Here is a 22289-nt window from a genome sequence, read left to right as displayed (position 1 = left end):
AGTGAGAAAAAAACAAACTGTTTGTATGATTTTTAACGCGTTAATAAAATAACTTTAATTACAATGCGGTACTTGAAAAGACGCTAGTGACGTATAATTAAGTAATAACTTTTAAAGATGCAAAATATATTTGCTGAGTTGAGTTACATAGAAATGCATTACGCGTTTTCGCTACGCAGCGAAATCTCGTAACAAGGCCTGATATATATATATATATATATATATAATATATATATATATATATATAGTATATATATATATAGGTATATATATACATATGTATGTATATATATATATATGTATATATATATGTATATATATATATATGTATATATATTTATATATATATATATATATGTATATATATATATATATCTCTCTCTCTATATATATATCTCTCTCTATATATATATATACAGTGCTGGCCAATGAATTAGAAATTTAGAAGGATTTGATCAGATCTAGCGTATTCAGTCTTACTTTGGCTATATAGTTACATTCTAATTTTTGTTTATTACATAAGTTGCTGTCATTATACTTATTTTATTGTTTGTTGTCATGGACTTTGGTTGAAGGTAAGCAGTTTACATACTCTTATGAAATTATTTAAAGTCAGAAACATATTGCCCACTTTATGGTGATAATAATATTTATTTTTTTATTAGTTTTGTAGTTTTGTCATGTTATTATGTGTATTTTTCATATCATAAAATATGGTATGTAATACTGTATTGAGTACACATTAATATTTGTTATTCAGGTGTGCTTCTCTGGTGAGTCTACACTAGAAGTCATGGCTGAGAGGGTACAATTTGTTCGAAGGAAGAAGGAAGAGGCAAACCTCCCTGACTGTATCCTGGAAACTGTAAAACACCCACAAAAGATCATGTTTTGGAGTGTTATTTCTGTCAACGGACCAGAGCGTCTGTATTTTGTGGAAGGGATTATGCAACAGGACCAATACAATAGAGTACTGGAAACATGTCTCATACCACAGGTAAAAGAATGGTATCCACGTGGAGATGCAATATTCATGCAGGATGGAGCTCCATGCTACACAGCCAAGTCCGTGGTGAAATTCCTGAAGGACCAGAAGATTCCCGTTCTGGAATGGCCGGGCAACAGTTCCGACCTCAACCCGATCGAGGGGCTGTGGAACTGTGGAAGGGGCCGTCGATGCCTCGTCGCGTTTCAGCCATTCTATGAAATAAGGGTGGACACACCAAGTATTAGGCAGCAAAATTAATGATCTTTCAGAATTTTGCATTTGTGACATTTTTTACATGGTGCTTCTATATTTAAGTCTTATTTAAGTCATTTTTAATGTTTTTTTTGGGTTGTTAAGTTATTCTTGTTGTTCTATTTTAATTTCTGGCAATAAATGTGATAATTCCTAATTCATTGGCCAGCACTGTATGTATATATATATATATGTATATATATATATATGTCAATCAATCAATCAATCAATCATATATATTCTGAAAATAAATTTTCACGGCTATTTACAAATAGTATTGAAATACTAATCTCAAGTAAATACCTTAAAAAATAGTTTATTTATATACAATTAATCTTAGTAATAATAATAATAATAACAACAATAACAATAATAATAATAGTAATATATTTAATAATAATAACAATAATAACAAAAATAATAATAATAATAATGATAACAATATTAATATTAGAAGTAATAGTTAAAAGTAGTTAATAATAGTAATGTAAATATTTATAGAAATAACAATAAGCAATAGTAATGACAACAAAATATATAATAAAAATTAAAAAAAAAAAAAAAAAAAAATACTAAAGACAACAAAAATTGATAATAGAAATTATAAACACTAACTATATTTTTTTAATAAAAAGTAGAATAATCTAGTTTTAAAGGTTGAGAATGAATTGAGAGCTTTTAGTTCATAAGGAAGGTTGTTCCAAGTTTTAATGCTTTGATACTTTATAGATTTATGTCCGTATTTATGAGAGCAATGTTTAGAGACAGACAGGTTTAAATTACTATTGGAACGAAGGTGATAACGAGAGTTGGCACTTTTGGAAAAGAAATTGATGAAAGTTAAAGGTAGGTTATTGTGTTGGTGGTTCCAGACAAATTGGCAGTTTGAAAATTGAATATAGTCACATAGTTTTAATACTTTAGAAGTTAGATAGAGCACATTAGAATTAAATTTAATATTCTGAAAATAAATAATTTTTAAAGCCTTGTTTTGGAGGTGGGATAACCTAATAAGAGCTTGTTGATGGGACTGCCCCCAAATTTGGCATGCATATATAAGATGTGAGCCGAAAATAGCATGGTATATGTTCAAAAGTGTTTCAAGATTAACATAATGGCGAACTTTGGCCAACATACCATTAGATCTACTTAGTTTCATTGCTAAGTCTTCACAGTGGGATAAAAAGGAAAGATTTGAATTAATTTTTATACCAAGATATTTAATTGAGTTAACAGGTTCAATTTTTTTGCCACTTAATCTAAAGTTCATATGTTTATAGATTTTTGTTTTATTTGATTTAAAGATAATAAGTTCAGTTTTGTTAGAGTTTAGAAAAAGTTTGTTGGAGCGAAGCCACTGAACTAGATTGGCAAGATCATGGTTAATGTGTTTGTTAATTTTTTTTAAGGATTTATTAATTAGCATTAGGTTAGTGTCATCAGCAAAGTGGTAAACAGTAGCAAACTTAATGGACGTATGAAGATCATTAATATAAAGAAGGAAAAGCAGTGGTCCCAATACTGAACCCTGTGGAACACCATTAGAACATTTTACAAGGGTAGATTTTGAGTCATTAATAGCAACAAATTGTGTTCTATTGTTTAAGTACGAAATAAAACATTTAAGGGGTACGCCTCTGATCCCATAATATTCTAATTTTTTTAACAAAATTGAATGATCTACTGTATCGAACGCTTTCTGTAAATTGACAAATACACCGCATGCAAAATATTTGTCATCGATTGCTTTTCTAATCAGTTCAGTCATTTCAATGAGAGCATGAGTTGTGGAGTGATTGGCACGAAATCCATACTGATGGGTGTAAAAACATTTAAATTTTTCAAGAAAAGCATAAAGCCTAATATGCATTGCCTTCTCAAATAGTTTACCTACATTAGAAAGCAAGGAGATGGGTCGATAATTTGTGAAATCTAGTAAAGAGCCTTTTTTAAATATTGGAATAACTTTGGCAACTTTAAAAATATCTGGGAAAATACCACTTTTAAATGAGTTATTTATAACAGTACAGAGAGGCTTTGAAATAATGTGTGGGACTAGTTTAAGGAGGAATGTAGGTACGCTATTAGGACCAAGACTTTTTTCAGTTTTGAGCTTGTTTGTAATGAGACCAGATATTTCATTTTCAGTAACAGGATTAATAAAAAACGATTTAGCATTTGGAATGTTAAGAAAGTCACTAAATACGCGTTTTGGGGGTATGGCTTTGCTAAGTAGTTTGTTATGTATAGTGCTAAAAAAATTGTTAAATATATTAGATACGGCAGTGTGATCAGTGATAAGATTTTCGTTCAATTTAAGTTTAAAAGATGTATTGTGTGTAGAAGGTCTATTATTAATGATTTCTTTTATTCCCTTCCAGGTGTTTTTAACACTATTCAGATTATTATTAAAATACGTAATATAGTATGTTTTTTTGCTAAATTTTAATAAATTGGAAATTTTGTTTCTATAAAATTTAAATTTTGTAAATAATTCATTTTTCTTATAAATATTTTTTGATTTTATAAACTTTTTATAAAGTTTGTTTTTAACTGAGATAGATTTAAGTATTCCATACGTTATCCAAGGTTTTGATTTTAGTTTAATTTGTTGGTTGGTTAGTATTTTGTAAGGAGCATGTCGGTCTAAGATTTCATCAAATGTTTTTAAAATAAAAACCATAGACTTATTAACATCATCATCTTTTTTAATAGAGAGTTCCCAATTGATATTAGAAATTTCTTCAATAAATAAACTTTTATTAAATTTTTTGAAGCATCGTCTGTAAGTTTTTACTTTTTTGGGGTGTTTGGGTATGCCAGGAATGCAAATAAATTGTGCCATGTGGTCTGAAATTGAAATCGTAAGGTTACCTGAGTATTGATCAGTTGAATGAAAGTTTGTGAATATGTTGTCAATCAGCGTTTTAGATGTAGCCGTTATGCGTGATGGTAAAATTATAGAAGGGCTTAGTGAGTAAGAAGTTAAAGAATCAAGATATCTAGAAACAGGGTTAGATTCATTGTGACTTAATAGATCCATATTAAAATCACCCATTAAAAAGATCTTTTTTTTTTCGTTACTTAGCTTTTCAAGTAGAGGAGTTAAGTGGGAAGAAGTAAACTCATGTTGATTCATTGAGGGATGACGATAAATGCAGCCAATTATTATGTTTGATTTACAAGGTTTTTCGATTTCAACAAAAATAGACTCTAAATATTTAGATGAGTAAATCATAAGATCATTGCGAACTACGTAGTTTAAATTTAAGCGTAAGTATAAAAGTGCTCCTCCTTTTTTAGCCTCAGTAGGACAATGCTCAATATTAAACCCGTTTATGTATATATCAGTTATATTTGTATCGTTTATATATAAATTAGATTCTGTAATACCTATTGCTAAGGGAAAATTATTAAGAGAGCTGATAAGACTACAGAGTTCGTCAATGTGGAATGGTAGAGAAGCGATGTTAAGATGAATATATAGTTCCGAATTGGGGAGCATAGTTTTATTGAGATCAATAACGTCATAGTATTTGCAATTAACAGAACTGGGAAATTTATTTAGATCTTTAAAGATCTTTTTATGATTACTTGGAGTCTCAAAAGAGTTTAATGAACTAGTAGGTATATTCTTACATAATAATGTTGATTTAAGCTCCAAGTTGGAAATCGAGCTGAACGCCATACTCTTAGATAAACAACTATGACAATAAAAATCTGACGAGTCATTTGAAAGAAGATTATAAGAGTACGCATTAATATGAGTACACTTTGCATGGACCCATGAGTTACACAGATCACATTGGATGGCTCTTTGATTATCAGTTATATTTTTATGACAAGTATTGCAGAGAGATTTGAATGCCATAATCTTTAAAAAAAATATTTTTATGTATATGCAGTATTAACTAATTAAAGTGACTAAAGTGTAAAATAGAGGTTTGAAAAATAAATGCAAAGTAAAAGACTAAATTTAATAATTTAAAACTTGGGTAACTGTTAGCGTGAGTAATCGAAAATAATTTTTAAAACAATACAAAAAAATAAGAACAATGATAGAAAAAAAGATTCACATTAAAGGTAATTAAAAGCTAACTTTTATAAAATTAAACAATCAAAATAAATTAAAATTAGACAAACCACGAACTAATGTTAAAAGTAACTATGACAACAATAAATATCGAATATAAAAAAACTAATACTATAATAATATCTAGTATATTAATAATATAAACTAATAATAATATAACTACTGTTAACTGTTACTAATAATAATATTATCAACAAAGATACTAGAACAATAACAAATAAAAATAAGTCAATAATAAATAAGTTTGTAAAAATATAATATTAAAAATAAATGTAATATATTAAATAACTAGGTATCAAACGAGGACTAATAATAAATACAATTAACTATGAATAAATAAAATAATGTGAGAAAATAAATAATAACATAATGACTGAAAAATAATAACTAATGAATTATAATCATGATTACAAGTTATATCGTAAAGAAAAAAGAAAATTATCTAAAACAAAAAATAAAGAAATAATAAAAAATAAAAAATCTTCTAACACTACTTTTTCTTCTTTCTTTTTTAATTGATTATTAAATTCCTCTTATCTTTTTCTTCTTTTTATTTGTTTACTTTACTTTTTGTTCTTTTGTTTACCTTTTTTTTCCTTCTTTTTTTTTTTTTTTTTCTTTTCTTATTTAAGTTTATAAAGTGTTAAAAAATTCGAAGTTCTTTTTTATTTTTTTATATATATTTTTTCTTTTCCTTTTTGAATGCTTTTTGGTGTGTGTTTGCTTCAAGTTAATTTATATGATCGTTGATAAGTTACTTGTGCTTATAAAATAAATAATTAATATTTTTATATATAGATTTTTTTTTTTTCAATATTCTTTATATTTATCTTTAATTTTCTCTTTTGCCGTTATAAAAACGCATCCGCCATTTGCGAAGACCTTGCAAGAATCAATGAATATATGAATATATAAATATATATATATATATATATATATATATATATATATATATATATATATATATATATATATATATATATGTATAGATATATATATATACATGTATATATATATGTATATATATATGTATATATATATGTATATATATATGCATATATATATGTATATATATATGTATATATGTATATATATATATATTTATATATATATTTATATATATTTATATATATATATATAAATAAAATTTTAGACACAAAAAGTTGGTTTGATGTTTCGGACTGCTTTAATAACAACTATTTATAAAAAGAGTTTAAATGTTAACAAAATATCATTATCAAGTTATTCAAGAGGTCAGGTAAAAATCTTTTAATACAGTTGAAATAATGAGTTTATTATTTTTTTAAATATTTAAATCTAGTTTTTTCAACAATAAAAACCAATATTTTTTTTTTTTGAAAAAGTGCGTAAAAATTTATTTTGTTATATCTAAATGTGAGACAAGCAGTATATATGGATTTAATAACTTTTAGATAATGAACTTTATGAGCACAGACACAAATTGCGTGGTGAATTTCTGTCAAAGTTTTCATGAGTTTTGGAGCTTGCCATTTCAAATAGCGATATGTTTATATCTCTTATATCAACAGGTTTTAAAATTATTTTCTATTACATTAGCTATTTACAGTTGAGATGCCTTAGTTTAAGATAAGGTTAGTTAATATCATTTATTATTCTCTCACCTTATTTGTTATTATAGTTTTTCCACATGTATACTATGTATACATGTTTACATGTATACATGTTTCCCACAGCCATATTGCTCCTCCCAAAGTGATATCAAATTGAGGTTTAATACTGGGTTATATCATACTGGGTTTCCATATATATATAAATCCATTAAAATAGACCTTATTAAAGAATCCCCAAAGATTACTCCTGCAACTATTTACTACACTCATAGAAAAACATCACATATCGCACACATTTTAACTCATAACTCATTTTTTTTTTAGGTTGGAGTAGCATTCTTATCTGGTTTGTCTTTTATCATTCTTTTGATTCCAATAAATAAGTGGATTGCAAATAAAATAGGTGATTTATCTAAAGATCTCATGAGCAGAAAAGATCAAAGAGTAAAAGTATGAATTAATTGAAATTAATTTATCAATATATATATATATATATATATATATATATATATATATATATATATATATATATATATATATATATATATATATATATATATATATATATATATATATATATATATATATATATATATATATATATATTGATAAATTAATTATATAATATATATATATATATATATATATTATATATTTTGATAAATTAATTATATTATATATATATATATATATATATATATATATATATATATATATATATATATATAACACACAAAATGACAGCCAGTCAACGGTCAACGACGTCGTGAATAATCAAATTTGCTGTTTTGACCTCCTAGAATGAATTCTAGCCAGTCAAAGTTGACCAGTTAAAAAATACTAAGTTGTTAAAAATATGTTTTTACAAACAACAAAGATGTATTTTTCAAAAAAGTATAGTAAGTGCTATGAAATAAAAACAAAGTTCATTAAGTGTTATAAAACAAAAATTAAAAACTTTATTTTTTTTTTAATTTTTTAATTGATAAAAAAGATATTATTTTTATAGATTGTAAATGAATTTTTGAATGGGATTCGCACCATCAAATTAAATGTATGGGAAGCATTTTTTGTAAACAAGGTTTCGAATGCGAGGTATTGTTTTTTTATTTTATTAACTTATTATTTTATCTTTATTCATTTTTTTTTTTAATTTACGTTCCAGAAGTGGATTGGGTTTACTACAGACAAATAAGGCTATTCAATTTTTTTTGTTTAAATTTTTGTTTTAATTTATAGCCCTATTGATATTTAATTTTTCAAATATATTATAATTTTTTGATGCCAAATATTTTAGTTATTTTTTTAAAGCCTTTAAAAAAATAACTAAACCTCCTTTTTTAACATTTAAAAGTATTTGCAATAACAGCATTTCTTAAAACTTTTAAGCATTGTTTAAACATTTATTGTTGAATTTTTGGAAATTTTAAAAAGTTTTGATGTTTGAAAATATTTTCAAGGCTGTCTTCATAATATAACTTTTTTTCATTCAAAGTATTTTAAAGTCTCAAAGCAGAATTTGCACTATTTAGAGTCTCAAAACAGAATTTAGTTTATGCTATTACAAGAAATTATTAAAATAAACTTTGAGAAGTCTCAGTTGATTAGTACTTTTTTTTCTTCTACTTTTTGATACAATCCTCTCTCAACCAAAACACAAGCCTTGATGAAGAAGGTAAAAATTTGAACACGGTACTAAGAGGGGCATGTTGATGATTAATTTCAAAACTTGTCATTTTTAAAGCAAGTGCTCTACCACTACACCATTACCACCATTGCTCCATCACTAAACCACTACCACGTTGCTACCACCACTACATCACTACTACATCACCACCACTACACCATATGAGTACCACCACATTACTACCACCACTGTAGTACTACCACATATATATATACATTTAATAACTTTAGATATGATGAACTCAAATTTGTAAAGAAAAGAAAGTATTTAGATGCCTTATGTGTTTATTTTTGGGCAGCAACACCTGTTGTTATTTCAATTATAACATTTGCTACTTACATAAGTATGGGAGGAAATTTGACAGCTGCTAAAGTAAGTTTTTTTATTCACTGAATATGTAAATTAATAAAGTACTCATTATGAATGGTTACTGAATTCATTTTCACTTTTCTTCCATTTTATTTATTTTTTCATTAAATTGCTTTCAGGTTTTTAAACTATGTGGCAATTACATATTTATTGATTTAAGATTTAAATAAAAATGTTTTTTTTTTTAGATATTAGACATAGTTTTAAAAATGCTAAGCATAATTGAAACTTATTTAAAAGTATTAGACATACAGTATTGGAAAAAACTTTTTGTATAATATCCTACTTTTCAAGTAATGATTATTCATAATATTTTAATGAAATTTTTTTATTTTGTTACTCCTACCTTATTTTATAAAGTTATTAAAAAATATTTTCACTTTTTCAAAATTTACTAGTTAAAAAAATAACATGAAGCAAAAATGGGAATGCTTCCTGTGTAATGTTTCCGTTGGAATAAACTAAAGCAACTACAAAATGATATGAGTTAAGTTTTGATATTTTTTTGATATATTACCTAAAAATAAACATTGCAATAACAAACAAGTTTAAACAAGTTTCTTATGATATGGTTAAAACAAAATATTAAAAAAAAAATAATCACAGTCAATTTTGCAATCTTTGAAGATAGTTGTGTACTTTAGCCAATTGAAGTTATAAAAAAATTAATATGGCAAGAAATAAATACAATATTTTTACAAGAAATTGCATAGTTAGTGATTATAATAAAGGATTAACACAAAAAGAATTAAGTGAAAAGTATAATATTAATAAATCTGTAATATCAAGATTAATAAAAAAATTTATTACAACTGGTAATGTAGAAGTAAATCATAAGGGAGACTGTCCACAAAAAACAACAACCCGTGAAGATAAATTAATTATTAGACAAATAAAAAAATATCCTGCAATTTCATCCACTGAAGTTTTAAGGAACTTAGAGTTAAATATAACAGACAGAACCACCAGAAATAGAGCTCTAGAGGCTAAATTACCAAGTCGGCAGCCAGCTTATAAGCCAGTCATATCTAAAAAAAATTGACTAGCAAGAATAAATTTTGCAAAAACTCATGGAAAATGGACTCTGCAACAATGGAAAACTGTACTTTTTTCTGACGAATCCAAATTTAATTTAATTCAATCTGACGGTATGATACATGTTAGACGACCAAGTGGGACAAGATTATTGCCTAAATACTGTAACTTGACAGTAAAACATGGAGGTGGGTCTGTGATGGTTTTTCATGGGGTGAGGATGTTTTTCATGGGGTGGAGCAGGACCTATTGTGAATGTAAATAATAAAATGAATCGTTTCCAATATAAAGAAATTTCGGAAACAAATATGTTACCATATGCTGAAGAGGAAATGCCCATTTGTTGGAGGTTACTTCATAAACAACCCTACTGTGCGTCTTTTAAATCCTGCAAAGAATGAGGTAGGAAGATTGTGCAAATTTATTTTATCCAATATCAACTCTGAATTAAGAATCAGGCTCTGTTTAAACCAATGGCAAAATACGCAGAATGTGATAAATTGGTTCCAAAAAATTGATAATAAACATCTTTGTAAATTTTTAGTATTTGACATAAAGGATTTTTATCTGTCAATTGATGAAAACATGCTAAATAACGCAATTGCCTTTGCCGAACAACATATAATTATAGACAAGCAAAGCAAATCCATTATACGTCATGCAAGAAAATCTTTCATTTTTAACGGTGACATATAATGGATTAAGAAAAAAGCAGGGTTGTTTGATGTTACCATGGGAGCCTATGATGGCGCGGAAGTTTGCGAACTAGTTGGGATTTTTCTTTTAGATCAACTTTCGCAGTTTTACAACAAAAATGATTTTGGTTTATATCGAGATGACGGGTTAGCTGTTTTTAAGAACAAAAACAGCCATCAATTGGAAAAAATATAAAAGCATGTTGTTCAAGTTTTCAAACATAACAATCTCAACATCTCTATCAATTGCAATCTTAAAATTGTTAACTACCTTGATTTAACTTTTAATCTTACTCAAAATTCTTTTCAACCATACTGCAAGCCTGAAAATAACCTAAATTATGTGCGTGCTGATTCTAACCATCCAGATTAATTTTCCATTACATCTTCTTGTACTATAACGTCAGAACTTATACTACCGTAGTTTGTAATTTTTCAACGGTTTTTTATATTTTTCATTTTGTACTTCATGGCTGATGATTGCCGATAGGCATGAAACTTTAAGTTCCATTAAAAGTTGTTTTTTCTAAAATCTAAGTATATATAAGTAGCTCTTTTTACTGATAACTCAACTTTTTTTCTCCTGTCTTGACAAAAAGTCTTCTTGTTTTGATTGCTTAGAATAAGCAGCCAATCTTGAATCTGATCTCACTTCTGTAACAGATTGAGGCTTACAGTGGCTTGTAAATTTTAACTCCAACAAAACTCAGTTATTTACTGCAAACAACTATCGCAATACTGTTGACATTCCTAAATTAATAAACAGCAACCCTCTCACTGAGTCCTCTTTTTTATGTCTTCTTGGGTTATCATTTACTATTGACTATTACTATTGACCAACTAAGTCTCATTCATTTACTGTATCTGTCCCTGCATGCTCTAAAAGCTTTTACTTATCTAGTTCCTTTCCCCGCATTTCAATTCTTTTCTCTCCCATCTTCATGTTTACCTGACTCATACAACCTACAACTTTTTAAGTTTTCTGTCAACCGTTTCCTTGCTCTATAACTCTATCTTTTTTTCCTAGTAACTTCCAACTTAATAGTGGTTGCTTGTAGCCTTGTTGGGAGTAAATCAGAATATATATATATATATATATATATATATATATATATATATATATATATATATATATATATATATATATATATATATATCAAATAATAAATGTAATGAAATATAATAAATGTAAATAAACAATGTTTATTGTGTCAATATATAACACTAAAACTAATTAAGATAAAATTGTGGAAGATAAAATTATCTAAGAAGTTTTCATTTAGGACTGCTCCAACCGTGTTAACCATAAAGCATACCAAAATAAAAAGAATTTCAGTAAATTTCAGTATTAATTATTCTATTTAAATATGAAATTATAATATGAATTAAAATATTGCCATTGAAGTTAAATTAAATTAAAAAACGGGTCTTATCTCTCTCCCTCTCTCTCTCCCTCTCTTTCCCTCCCTCTCTCTCTCTCTCTCTCTCTCTCTCTCTCTCTCACTCTCTCTCTCACACTCTCTCTCTCTCTCTATATATATATATATATATATATAAATATATATATACATACATATACATATATATATATATATATATATATATATATATATATATATATATATATATATATATATATATATATATATATATTAGGGATATGACTTTTTTGCAACCTACTAGGCCTGTATCGTAATTCAATGAACTTTTATGTAAAAAGAACGAATAGATGTTTCATTTTGACATATTTTGAAAAAAGGTCACCCCAAAACCAAAAAATCGAATTTTCAATAGGTACACTTTTGTACAGTAAATGAATATTAAAGGCTGAAGATGTTGTAAGAGTCATACTCCTGTTGTTATTTTATTTATTTATGCAACATGTACTGTGATATAACAAAAAAACATTATGTGACATATAATTATACAAGTATTACAAAATTAACAGTATCAAAGCGTCTAGTACAACAATATACATAACTGTCTGTGTCTATAGGCCTAATGTGTTTAGTACATGGGTCACATGATGCTCACGTCTCATAAAGAGTCTAGCGCTTATTACTTAGAATGAATCGAAGTTGCAGTTTGTCTTTCTTTCTGCAGGAAGCATACAGGTCTTGCATCACCTTGATTGCACGTTCAGTTATCTGATTTCTTCCAGTGATTTTTGAATGACTGCAATGCCTTTTTGTAAGGCTTCAATACATCAGATAAATTCTTGAAGTCATTGTCATTGTACTTTTGACTACTAAACCAATGTTCTGCCCACTCATATGAAATGAACCTGCAAACCTTCTCCAAATTCTTTCTCGCTTCAGGCATAAGAATGAACGCCAGAATGGCGAGAATGGCTCTTGAGTTCCATCTGGCATTGCTCATATTAGGAATGTTCTGAAAGTGAATCAGAGGGAAGTTTCTTTGTTCTTCATAGAACCTAAACACTCTTGTTAAATGGTACAAAAACTTCATATCGTCTCTCCACCCTGATTTATCAAGAATTTCTACAGTTCCATTCACAAACTTATCCTTCAGTTCATCATACTTATTCAACAGTTCAGACACAAATGGGTATTCAATGTTTGGAGATTTGGTATCACCCCCAAGTTCTTCGTCCATCACCAGACGGAGAATCCTGTCTAGTACGTGATGCTGACAACCGATAAATTGTGGTATTGTGACACCCTTTAATTTAAACATACGTTGCAACTTCACAACAACTCCATTTCTCTTCCCAGTATTGACGTTTGTTGTATCAGTAATGATCATCTTAATTGAATTCCACAAATTGTATTCATCAATAAGTTTGGCAATTTTTTCAGCAACAGTTTCAGCTTTGCCATCTTTTAAACGCAGTGCATCAAGTTTCACGTCAGTTCTTTCATTCTGAAGTACAACTACCTGATATTCCTTATCATCTATTCGTTTGCCGTCAAAGTGTAAGGACCACTGTTCCATTTTAAGTTGTTGTATCATTTCTTTTTTTAATTTACCTGCCTCTTTGAATATGGACTTGTAAATTGCTGATTGACTTGGAGTTGGAATATCAATACCTTGTTGTGATAATACATTGCATATTTTAGCAGCTTTCTTTGTGGAAACTCCACTTGATGTAACCATACTTACAGCAAATTTACTTTTGTAGTGCTTTCTAGTTTTTTTCTGAGTGTCCTCATCATCGTCTTTATCACCCTCGTCGTCTTCATCATCTTCACTCTTACTTTTGCAGTTTTCAGATTCAGTACCACTGTCTGTGGTAGACAGGACTTGTGATGTGGAAGGTATTGCTGTTCCCGACTGGACTTTCCTTCTCTTGGAAGGGTGAATGGTTTCTTTACTTGCCACTTGTCCTGTTGAGTACCCCACCTGTCCTTTACTTTCTTTTTGTAGGTGGTATAGACGTTTATCTTCCGAGGATAACCACTGGCCATTCACTTTCGTGATGTCAAATAATGCATTGAGAACATCATATTTTCCACGCCTGACACATTCATCATAGACCTTCAGCACCTTCATAAGCTTTGCTCTTATCACTTGATCAGACACACGTGGAAAATTCAGTTTATTGTCCCACAATTTTGTAATTTCCTTAGAAATTTGGTCTATTCGTTCTTTTCTTCCTTTAACATATGCTCCGAGAAACTGGTATCTTCCTACAATCTGCAATTGAAGTGGTATTCTGGATTTTTCATCGAGTGAATATTCTTCTACAGCCACGCTTCCTCTTCTGTGTGACTCTTGAAATCTCACCAAATTTTTAGTCCAAGTCTTCTTGTTCTTTGTTACTGTGGTATGACTTTTCTTGTGAGACATCATATAATATTGTTACGACTTTACGGATAGCTGAGCGTAAATATCCATTTAATAAAGTCGTTTAATTAATAAAATACTTTAACTGCATAGTAATCCAATTATAGTTCGATAATCCAGTCAATGTTGATAACAGTTCGATAATCCAGTCCGTATCCTAACGATAATGCTACAACTACTTATACTTCGTACACTTACAGCGTCTTTAGTTCGCTACAGTAGTTCCTTATTAGCTCAGTTACACGCAGAGTACTTCATAGAACTATTCACATTATCAACACTGAGCTCTGACAGCAGCTCGCTTATATAATTATTTAGAGCTTCCAGAATGTTCTACTAAGTTCATTAATCTTCTACAGTCTGTTACAGTCGTCTATATCACCGTGGTAACACAATGACGTCATCACATAACAATTCCAAGTATTTGCAGGCACACGGCCGTTTCGTTGCCATGGTAACGTGTGGCGTTATATTTATAAATTCATAACAAAATAATGAAAGAAATAGAATTAAGCTGAGAATTAAGCTTAAGATTAAAACATCGGTCAAAAATGAATGTATAAAAATGGTAAATCAAATTTTTATTTTGGGGTGACCTTTTTTTGTTGCAGAAAGCTATTTGGGCCTTTTTTCATGATTTTAGGTAAAAGTTCATCGATTTATGATACAGGAAACATTTTATTTTAAAAAAAATTAAAAAGTCATATCACTAATATATATATATATATATATATATATATATACATATATATATATATACATATATATATATATATATATATATATATATATATATATATACACATACATATACATATATAAATATATATATATATATATATATATATATATATATATATATACATATATATATATATATATATATATATATGCATATATATATATATATATATATATGTATGTATATATATCTATATATATATATATATATATATATGTATATATATATATATATATATATATATATATACACATATATATATACATATATACATACATATATATCTTTGTTTTAAGTTAACGATTAATGTTCAATACTTTATAACTTTTTATTGTAAAATTGTAAACTTTTATAAAACAAATGGCTGCGGACTTATTAATTTTTTTCTTCATTACATTTCTATTAAGTTTTTATTTAATTTTTTTCCAGACCATCCGCAGCTTATCAGGACCATCGCCCGTTAATTTTGAAGAAAATAAAAGTTTAAATGTAAAAAAATTTTTCATGAAAGAGAAAGTTATCTTTTTAACATGTGTAAAATGAGCTTAACTTTATTACCTAAGCGCATAATAAGTTAAAGCTTACTAATACCTATTAACATAATTATCTCTATTATGACATATGCGCAAAAAAATTCTCCCGCTGTTTTGATGTTTATAAAAGTTTTATGCTTTTTTAAAAATCCTCACCCCTTTTGTTTATTGAATATAATATCTTTATATATGTTAGGTATATAACATCAATAAAACTTATAAAATGTTATTTTGTATCTTAAAGAATTGGAAAAGATTAAAAAAATTTATTAGCAAAGTTTAAACAAAGTGTCATATTATTCCAAAATTATTGAATTTACATTTTGAAGAAGAATACTAAAATCTAAAAAAGCTATGAAACTCAAAAACAGACTTGTTATTTTTGAATAGTATTATTGGCAATAGATAATTATGTCAGAATTCTAAAAGTCAGTGTCCAAAATATTTTTCCAACTATAATTCTAATAATTCCATAATTCTAAAATTCTTTTATCACTATTTAAATTTCTAATTCTAAAGTTGACAAGTTTTTTTCTTTTTAGGTTTTAAGTACTAATAGTATTTTTTTAGTATTATACTAATAGTATTTATGTTATTGTTTATTTAAAAAAAAAAAGTGGAAAGTAGTCTCTGCATATAACATTTATAATCATAGCTGGATTTGAATTTTATATGTGTGTCTATATAAAAACAACTTAAATTGTTTTTAATTTTTTATTTCTAATCAAAAGTACTAATAATTTTTCGTAAAGATGATAAATAAAAATGTTTCTAAAAAAAAAAGTTTTATGAAATTTTTTTTAGAAAAGGTTCAAGAAGTATAATATGAATATGTAAATATATCTTAATACAACTGAAATGCTTTTGTTTTAGGTGTTCACAAGTATTGCTTTGTTTAACATGTTAATTTCCCCCTTGAATGCATTCCCATGGGTACTAAATGGACTAATGGAGGCATGGGTTTCATTGAAAAGAATTGAATCTTTTTTTAATCAACCAGAAATAAAAGATGATAGCTATTACAAAATACGCAAAGGTATTTTTTTTATATAAATCATAATTTAAGGTATTTTTTTATAATTAAATTTACCAACAAAGTTTACTCAAAATAAAAATGCTTAAAACAATCACCTGCTCTTTGTATTTGATATTTCATTGTTTACTATTTTAATTTTTTGTTGTTGTTGTTTTTTAGCTTTGTTTATTTTTTATTTTATTTTGAGTTTATTGTACATAGTTTTATAATACATAACTTTACTTATTAATTTACTTTGAATTTAATTTTTTAATTTTTATTACTATAATTTTAACTACTATGTTTAAATATTTATAATTTATAATTTACTACTGCTTGTTCTTGCTTTTCTTATTATACTTAGAAGGTGAAATTTCAATTGAAATAAAAAATTCATCATTTACACTAAGTCTTCCAAATGAAGATACTGTTAAAGAATACCTTCTCAAGAACATAGATCTTAAAGTTCAAAAGGTTTATTAAGATTTATTGTTATATAAGATTTGATTTATGGAGATAAGATATAAAGAGAATGATGATTAAATTTTAAATTCATTAAATTAGGGAAGTTTTGTTGGCATCATAGGTCAGGTGGGAAGCGGCAAAAGCTTATTACTCGCTGCAATCAGCTCTGAAATAAGTAAAGAGAGTGGTGATGTATGACATTTATGTTAACTTTGTATGTTTTACTCTGAAAAATATTTTTTCTAAAAACAGATTATTAAAATTTTAACTAGGTTTACCTTTTGGATGGCATTAATGGTTTTGGTTTAGTTTCTCAGGTATTAAAATTGATTTTTTTTTTTTTTTATACTAACAAGGGTTGGAATTATAAAAAGATTGATTATAAATAGTTTACATCCTCTGTAGACTCAAAAGCACATGAAGATTTTTTATTTTAATTTTTTTCTTTTGATTCTTTTTAATTTATATTATGAAAGTATCTCATGATAAACACTTAAACTATGAATTGGATGCCATATTATATTTATATATATATCTATATATGTGTGTGTGTATATATATATATATATACATATACATATATATATATATATATATATATATATATATATATATATATATATATATATATATATATATATATATATATATATATATATATATATATATATATATATATATATATACGTATGTATATATATACATATGTATACATGTATATAATATATTATATTTTTTATTATATATACATGTATATAATATATTATATTTTTAATATATATGTGTATATTTACATATACATATATATATGTATATATATATATATGTATATATATATATATATATGTATATATATATATATATATATTTATATATATATGTATATATGTAGAGAGAGAGAGAGAGAGAGTATGGTACTACCAGGGACGTGGTGGGAATTGAACTCAGAGCTTTGTGCTTATGAGTCAAGCGCTCTACCACTACACCACTACCATATGTTTGCCGTTGATGCTATAGTAGATTTTGCTAAAGCACATATTAATTGTTGTTTACCATTATGCTATATGTAGTTAATTGTTGTTTAAGTTGAGTATGTATATATTCTTGTCACATGAACAAGTGTTGTTTATCGTTACGTGAAAAGCGTTTTTGTAATAACCATGCCTTTAAAAAAGCATTGTGGTTTATTATGCAATTATTGGATTATTTCAAAAGTGTCTTTTGCGTTTTTCATCTTAGTAAATACGATTATGGTTTTCTTTTATAAAAAACTTTGCAAACTTGACCATATCATCATAAATGTTATAGTTATATTGACTTTTACGCAATAAAAAGCAACAAAAAAAATAACAAGCGTCTTTTTTTTACTTCTTGATATTAAGACAAGAGATTTTAATTAATAAAGTTGTTTTCATTTCAGCAAAACGCTTTTTAAGACTTATTTTTATTTTACTAGTTTACTTTTGAATTTGTTGTGAGAAAAAAAAATTATTTGAAATATGTAATCAAGTTTGCAAAATAAAATTTATTTAAGTAATTGGGTAAGTGATTGGGTTTTTGGCAAAATCACTTTTACAAGAAAATTGCTATCAACCCGTTAAATCAATCAAATCTTATATACTGTTTCATACAATAATTTTCTTTAAAAACAAATGGTGGAAAAGAACTATACTGGATAAAATATTGTCAAAATGATGTTTTATGTATTTTTGATATAAGAATTTTTAAGGTTTTTTTAGAGAAATCAATATTTAATTGATTTTGTTTCAGATGGCGTTTAAATTAGTAAAAGCTTTTTAAAATTAGAGGTAAAGTTGATGCAAGAAGTTGATAACCATTTCTTATTTATTTAGTGTTTATCACATAAAATAAAACTTATTTTGAAGGTGCGCAAAATCAGTTAGTGTCAAATTATTTATTTTTTTAAAAAGCCATTTTAAATTTTTTCATTATTTTTATAGTAAATATGCTAATTAAAACCTACTTAAAAGCTGCTGCTTTTTCTTTTTTAAATTGTTATTACAACCCTCACTCATTTGACTCCATAACACAAGCCTTGACAAACAAGGCTGCTGCATGGAAAAAGACGTTAAGTGCAGTATTACTAATAATCTGGTAGGGATTGAATTCGAAACTTCTAGTTTACAAAGCAACCACTTTACCACTGCACTACTACCAAAAATTTAGACTTTTTAAAAACTATTTAAATGTTATGCAGATGTTACTGAATGTCACACAAAAACGGTAAAAAATAAAGGTTAAATAAGTAGTTAAAAAGACATTTTAAAATAAGTCTTTAAAATAATTTAAAAAAAAGTCTTAAAATGAAATAAAGATGTCAACTGTAGTTTTTTATGGTTTGTTCAAAACTGGGAAAATTTGTAACAAGAAACGAATAAAATTTTGAAACAATTTCAGTTTGAATTGAAGTGTTTGCTTACTAATAATATATTAATACAATGTTGCAAAATAAAATTAATACAATGGTGGCATTATATTTACTGTATAGGTCACTTAATGTTACCATCAGTTTAATCAATTTATATCCTAATTTGGCAATTTATTTAAAAGTGTGGTATAATTATTTTTTAATTTTTTCAAGCTTATTGTTCAATTTTTTAAATTTTAGTTTTTTTTATTATGTTAAGGAAGCCTGGATACAGCAAGGCACAATCAGAGATAACATTTTATTTGGAAATGATTTTGATGCTGTTTTTTATGAAAAAGTTGTTTTTGCATGTGCATTGATTGAGGTAAAAATATATGATTAAAATAAGATTATTAAAACATATTTTTTATAAAGTAAAAGTAATTTTGTATTTAATAGGTTTTTCTCTTTTCTTATGATTATAAATTATATCTTTCTGTTATATCATAAAAGGGTACAGCTCTAAAACTGTTTTCTAGACAACCCTAATCACTCACCTTTACTCCTCAGTTTGCGTCTTACCTATGAGCATAACTTGTGCTCATTTTCTCCTTGTTCTTCCTCAGGTGGTTTCAACCATGCTATGATCTCATTAAAATTATTTTTATCTTATAGTTCCATGGTTTCCATTGTTTTTACCTTCTTGTCCAGCTACTATATCTAACCCTAATCATTTTTTTTCATACTTTTTACAAAAACAACTCTCTTGAGAACAAATATCTTTTTATTATTGCTAAAAATTAATGCATAATGATGCTGTCTAACGCTCTATTATTCTCAGTAATTCTTTTGTCTTCATGTTTTCCTGACAATTTTAATTCTTCTTTTAGTTGTTTTCTTGCTCTTTAACAATATTCTTTGTTTTCTTGTTATCTAGTAATTCCCAACTTAAATAACGGTTGCTTGCAGCTTTATTGAGAGTTCATATAATTTTTTTTTTTTAAAGTCACTATATTCATAAAAGTATTTTTCCATAATAACAAATAACAAATAAAAACTTTTTGTGTTAGGAAAAAGATAACAAATAAAGTATTAAATGAAATTATAATTTTAAAAAAGTTTTTTTGATTAAAAGTTTTTGATTATAATAACTTTATTGAATAACACAATGCTTAATATTTATATAATATAAATAAATTGAAATATAAAATTGAAATATAAAATTGTTTATGCCTTAATAAAGGATGGGATATTTTAGATATCTTTTATTTATTTAGCTTGCTTTTTTACTGTTTTCAAGTAAATTTATTTGAAAAAAATAATCATATTTTTTTATAAACATTTTTGAAACAAATGTCAATATACTATAAGTTAGTGACCATTTTAGAACTTAAAGCCATACCCATAATATACTATAAGTATACCATAGCCATACCCATATATACTATAAGTTAGTGACCATTTTAGAACTTAAAGCCATACCCATAAGGAGGAAGCAAAAGGGGCTCTTCCCCTCTTCATTTGAAAAAATAAGAATGAAAAACAAATAACAAATAATTATTTAAGTAAACAATATTGTAAATATGCTATTCATAATTTAATTTACACCGTTAATAATATAACACAAGCATTCTTTTCTTCAAAATATAATAATATCTGCATAGTCTTCTCCGTTTGAAAATTGATGCCAGTGCATGAAAAAGTGCTGTCAGGATGGTTATTTTTATGTTAGCCTGTGCAATAAAAAAATTTTTTTTTTACTATTTAAATTAAAATAAAAATAGCAGAAAGAATGCTTTTAATATACACTAGATAAAATAATTTAAAAAAAAACTGGTAAAAAAATGAAGTTTTTTATAAAAGTTGAATAAATGAACAAAAATGTTTTGTTGCAATTTAAACAAAACGTTTTTATTTTTTTGACAAGTGCTCTATTATGCGCTTGCCAAAGTTTTTGTGGGCGTGTTGGCGAGCGCGAAAAGACTTAAGCGCGAAAGCGCTGGCTAAACGAAGAAGACTGCATATAATAATATCTACAAAACAAGCATTGTCTCTTAAAAAAAAAAATTATAACAAAATCATATTAACTTGTTAAAAAAATATTTATAGGATTTTTTACAAATGCCTGCTGGTGATAAAACCTATGTTGGTGAAAATGGTGTAACATTAAGTGGAGGGCAACAAGCTAGGGTTTCCCTTGCTAGAGCAGTTTATCAGGTAATGTTTGGTTGTTGTTGTTTTTTTATCATTTTTTATAATTAAAAAAAAATTTTTATGATATTAAAAAAAATTAAACACTTAATCCAAGTGAAGTTTAAAATTTTTAAAATCCTGATGTTAATCCTAACAGTTTATTATACAAAGAAAAAAAAGACTAATAAAAAGTTTTATTGTAATAAATTTTTTCAGTATAACACCATTTATTTTTTATTTTTAGAACAAATCTGTATATTTGTTGGATAGCCCTTTGTCAGCTGTAGATGATCATGTGGCATCTCACATTTTCAAACATTGCATTATGGGTTTGCTTAAAGACAAAACTAGGTCAGAACTTACAATTTAAAAAATGAAACCATTAATAAAGGTTTTGAATCTTTTGTTCAATTTGACAAAAGTTGTGATAAATATCTAAACACTTTGTTATCAAT

General features: G+C 26.4%; 1 protein-coding gene across 1 annotated transcript in view; it reads left to right on the top strand.

Moving 5' to 3' along the window:
• LOC100213326 (ATP-binding cassette sub-family C member 10) overlaps positions 1 to 22289 on the top strand; it is a 79362-nt gene that overhangs the window by 19806 nt on the left and 37267 nt on the right. Inside the window, exons 3-14 of the mRNA XM_065806232.1 lie at positions 6487 to 6591; positions 6767 to 6883; positions 7250 to 7375; positions 7935 to 8020; positions 8843 to 8984; positions 16667 to 16829; positions 17173 to 17282; positions 17373 to 17465; positions 17546 to 17590; positions 19922 to 20026; positions 21751 to 21858; positions 22079 to 22185. Coding sequence (XP_065662304.1) covers positions 6487 to 6591; positions 6767 to 6883; positions 7250 to 7375; positions 7935 to 8020; positions 8843 to 8984; positions 16667 to 16829; positions 17173 to 17282; positions 17373 to 17465; positions 17546 to 17590; positions 19922 to 20026; positions 21751 to 21858; positions 22079 to 22185 — 1307 coding nt within the window. The remainder of the gene's footprint in view (positions 1 to 6486; positions 6592 to 6766; positions 6884 to 7249; positions 7376 to 7934; positions 8021 to 8842; positions 8985 to 16666; positions 16830 to 17172; positions 17283 to 17372; positions 17466 to 17545; positions 17591 to 19921; positions 20027 to 21750; positions 21859 to 22078; positions 22186 to 22289) is intronic.

The sequence above is a fragment of the Hydra vulgaris genome, chromosome 09 (genome assembly GCF_038396675.1).
Source record: "Hydra vulgaris chromosome 09, alternate assembly HydraT2T_AEP".
Classification (NCBI taxonomy): domain Eukaryota; kingdom Metazoa; phylum Cnidaria; class Hydrozoa; order Anthoathecata; family Hydridae; genus Hydra; species Hydra vulgaris.
The sequence above is the reverse complement of the archived record's forward strand: the minus strand, read 5'-3'. Positions and strand labels throughout refer to the sequence as shown.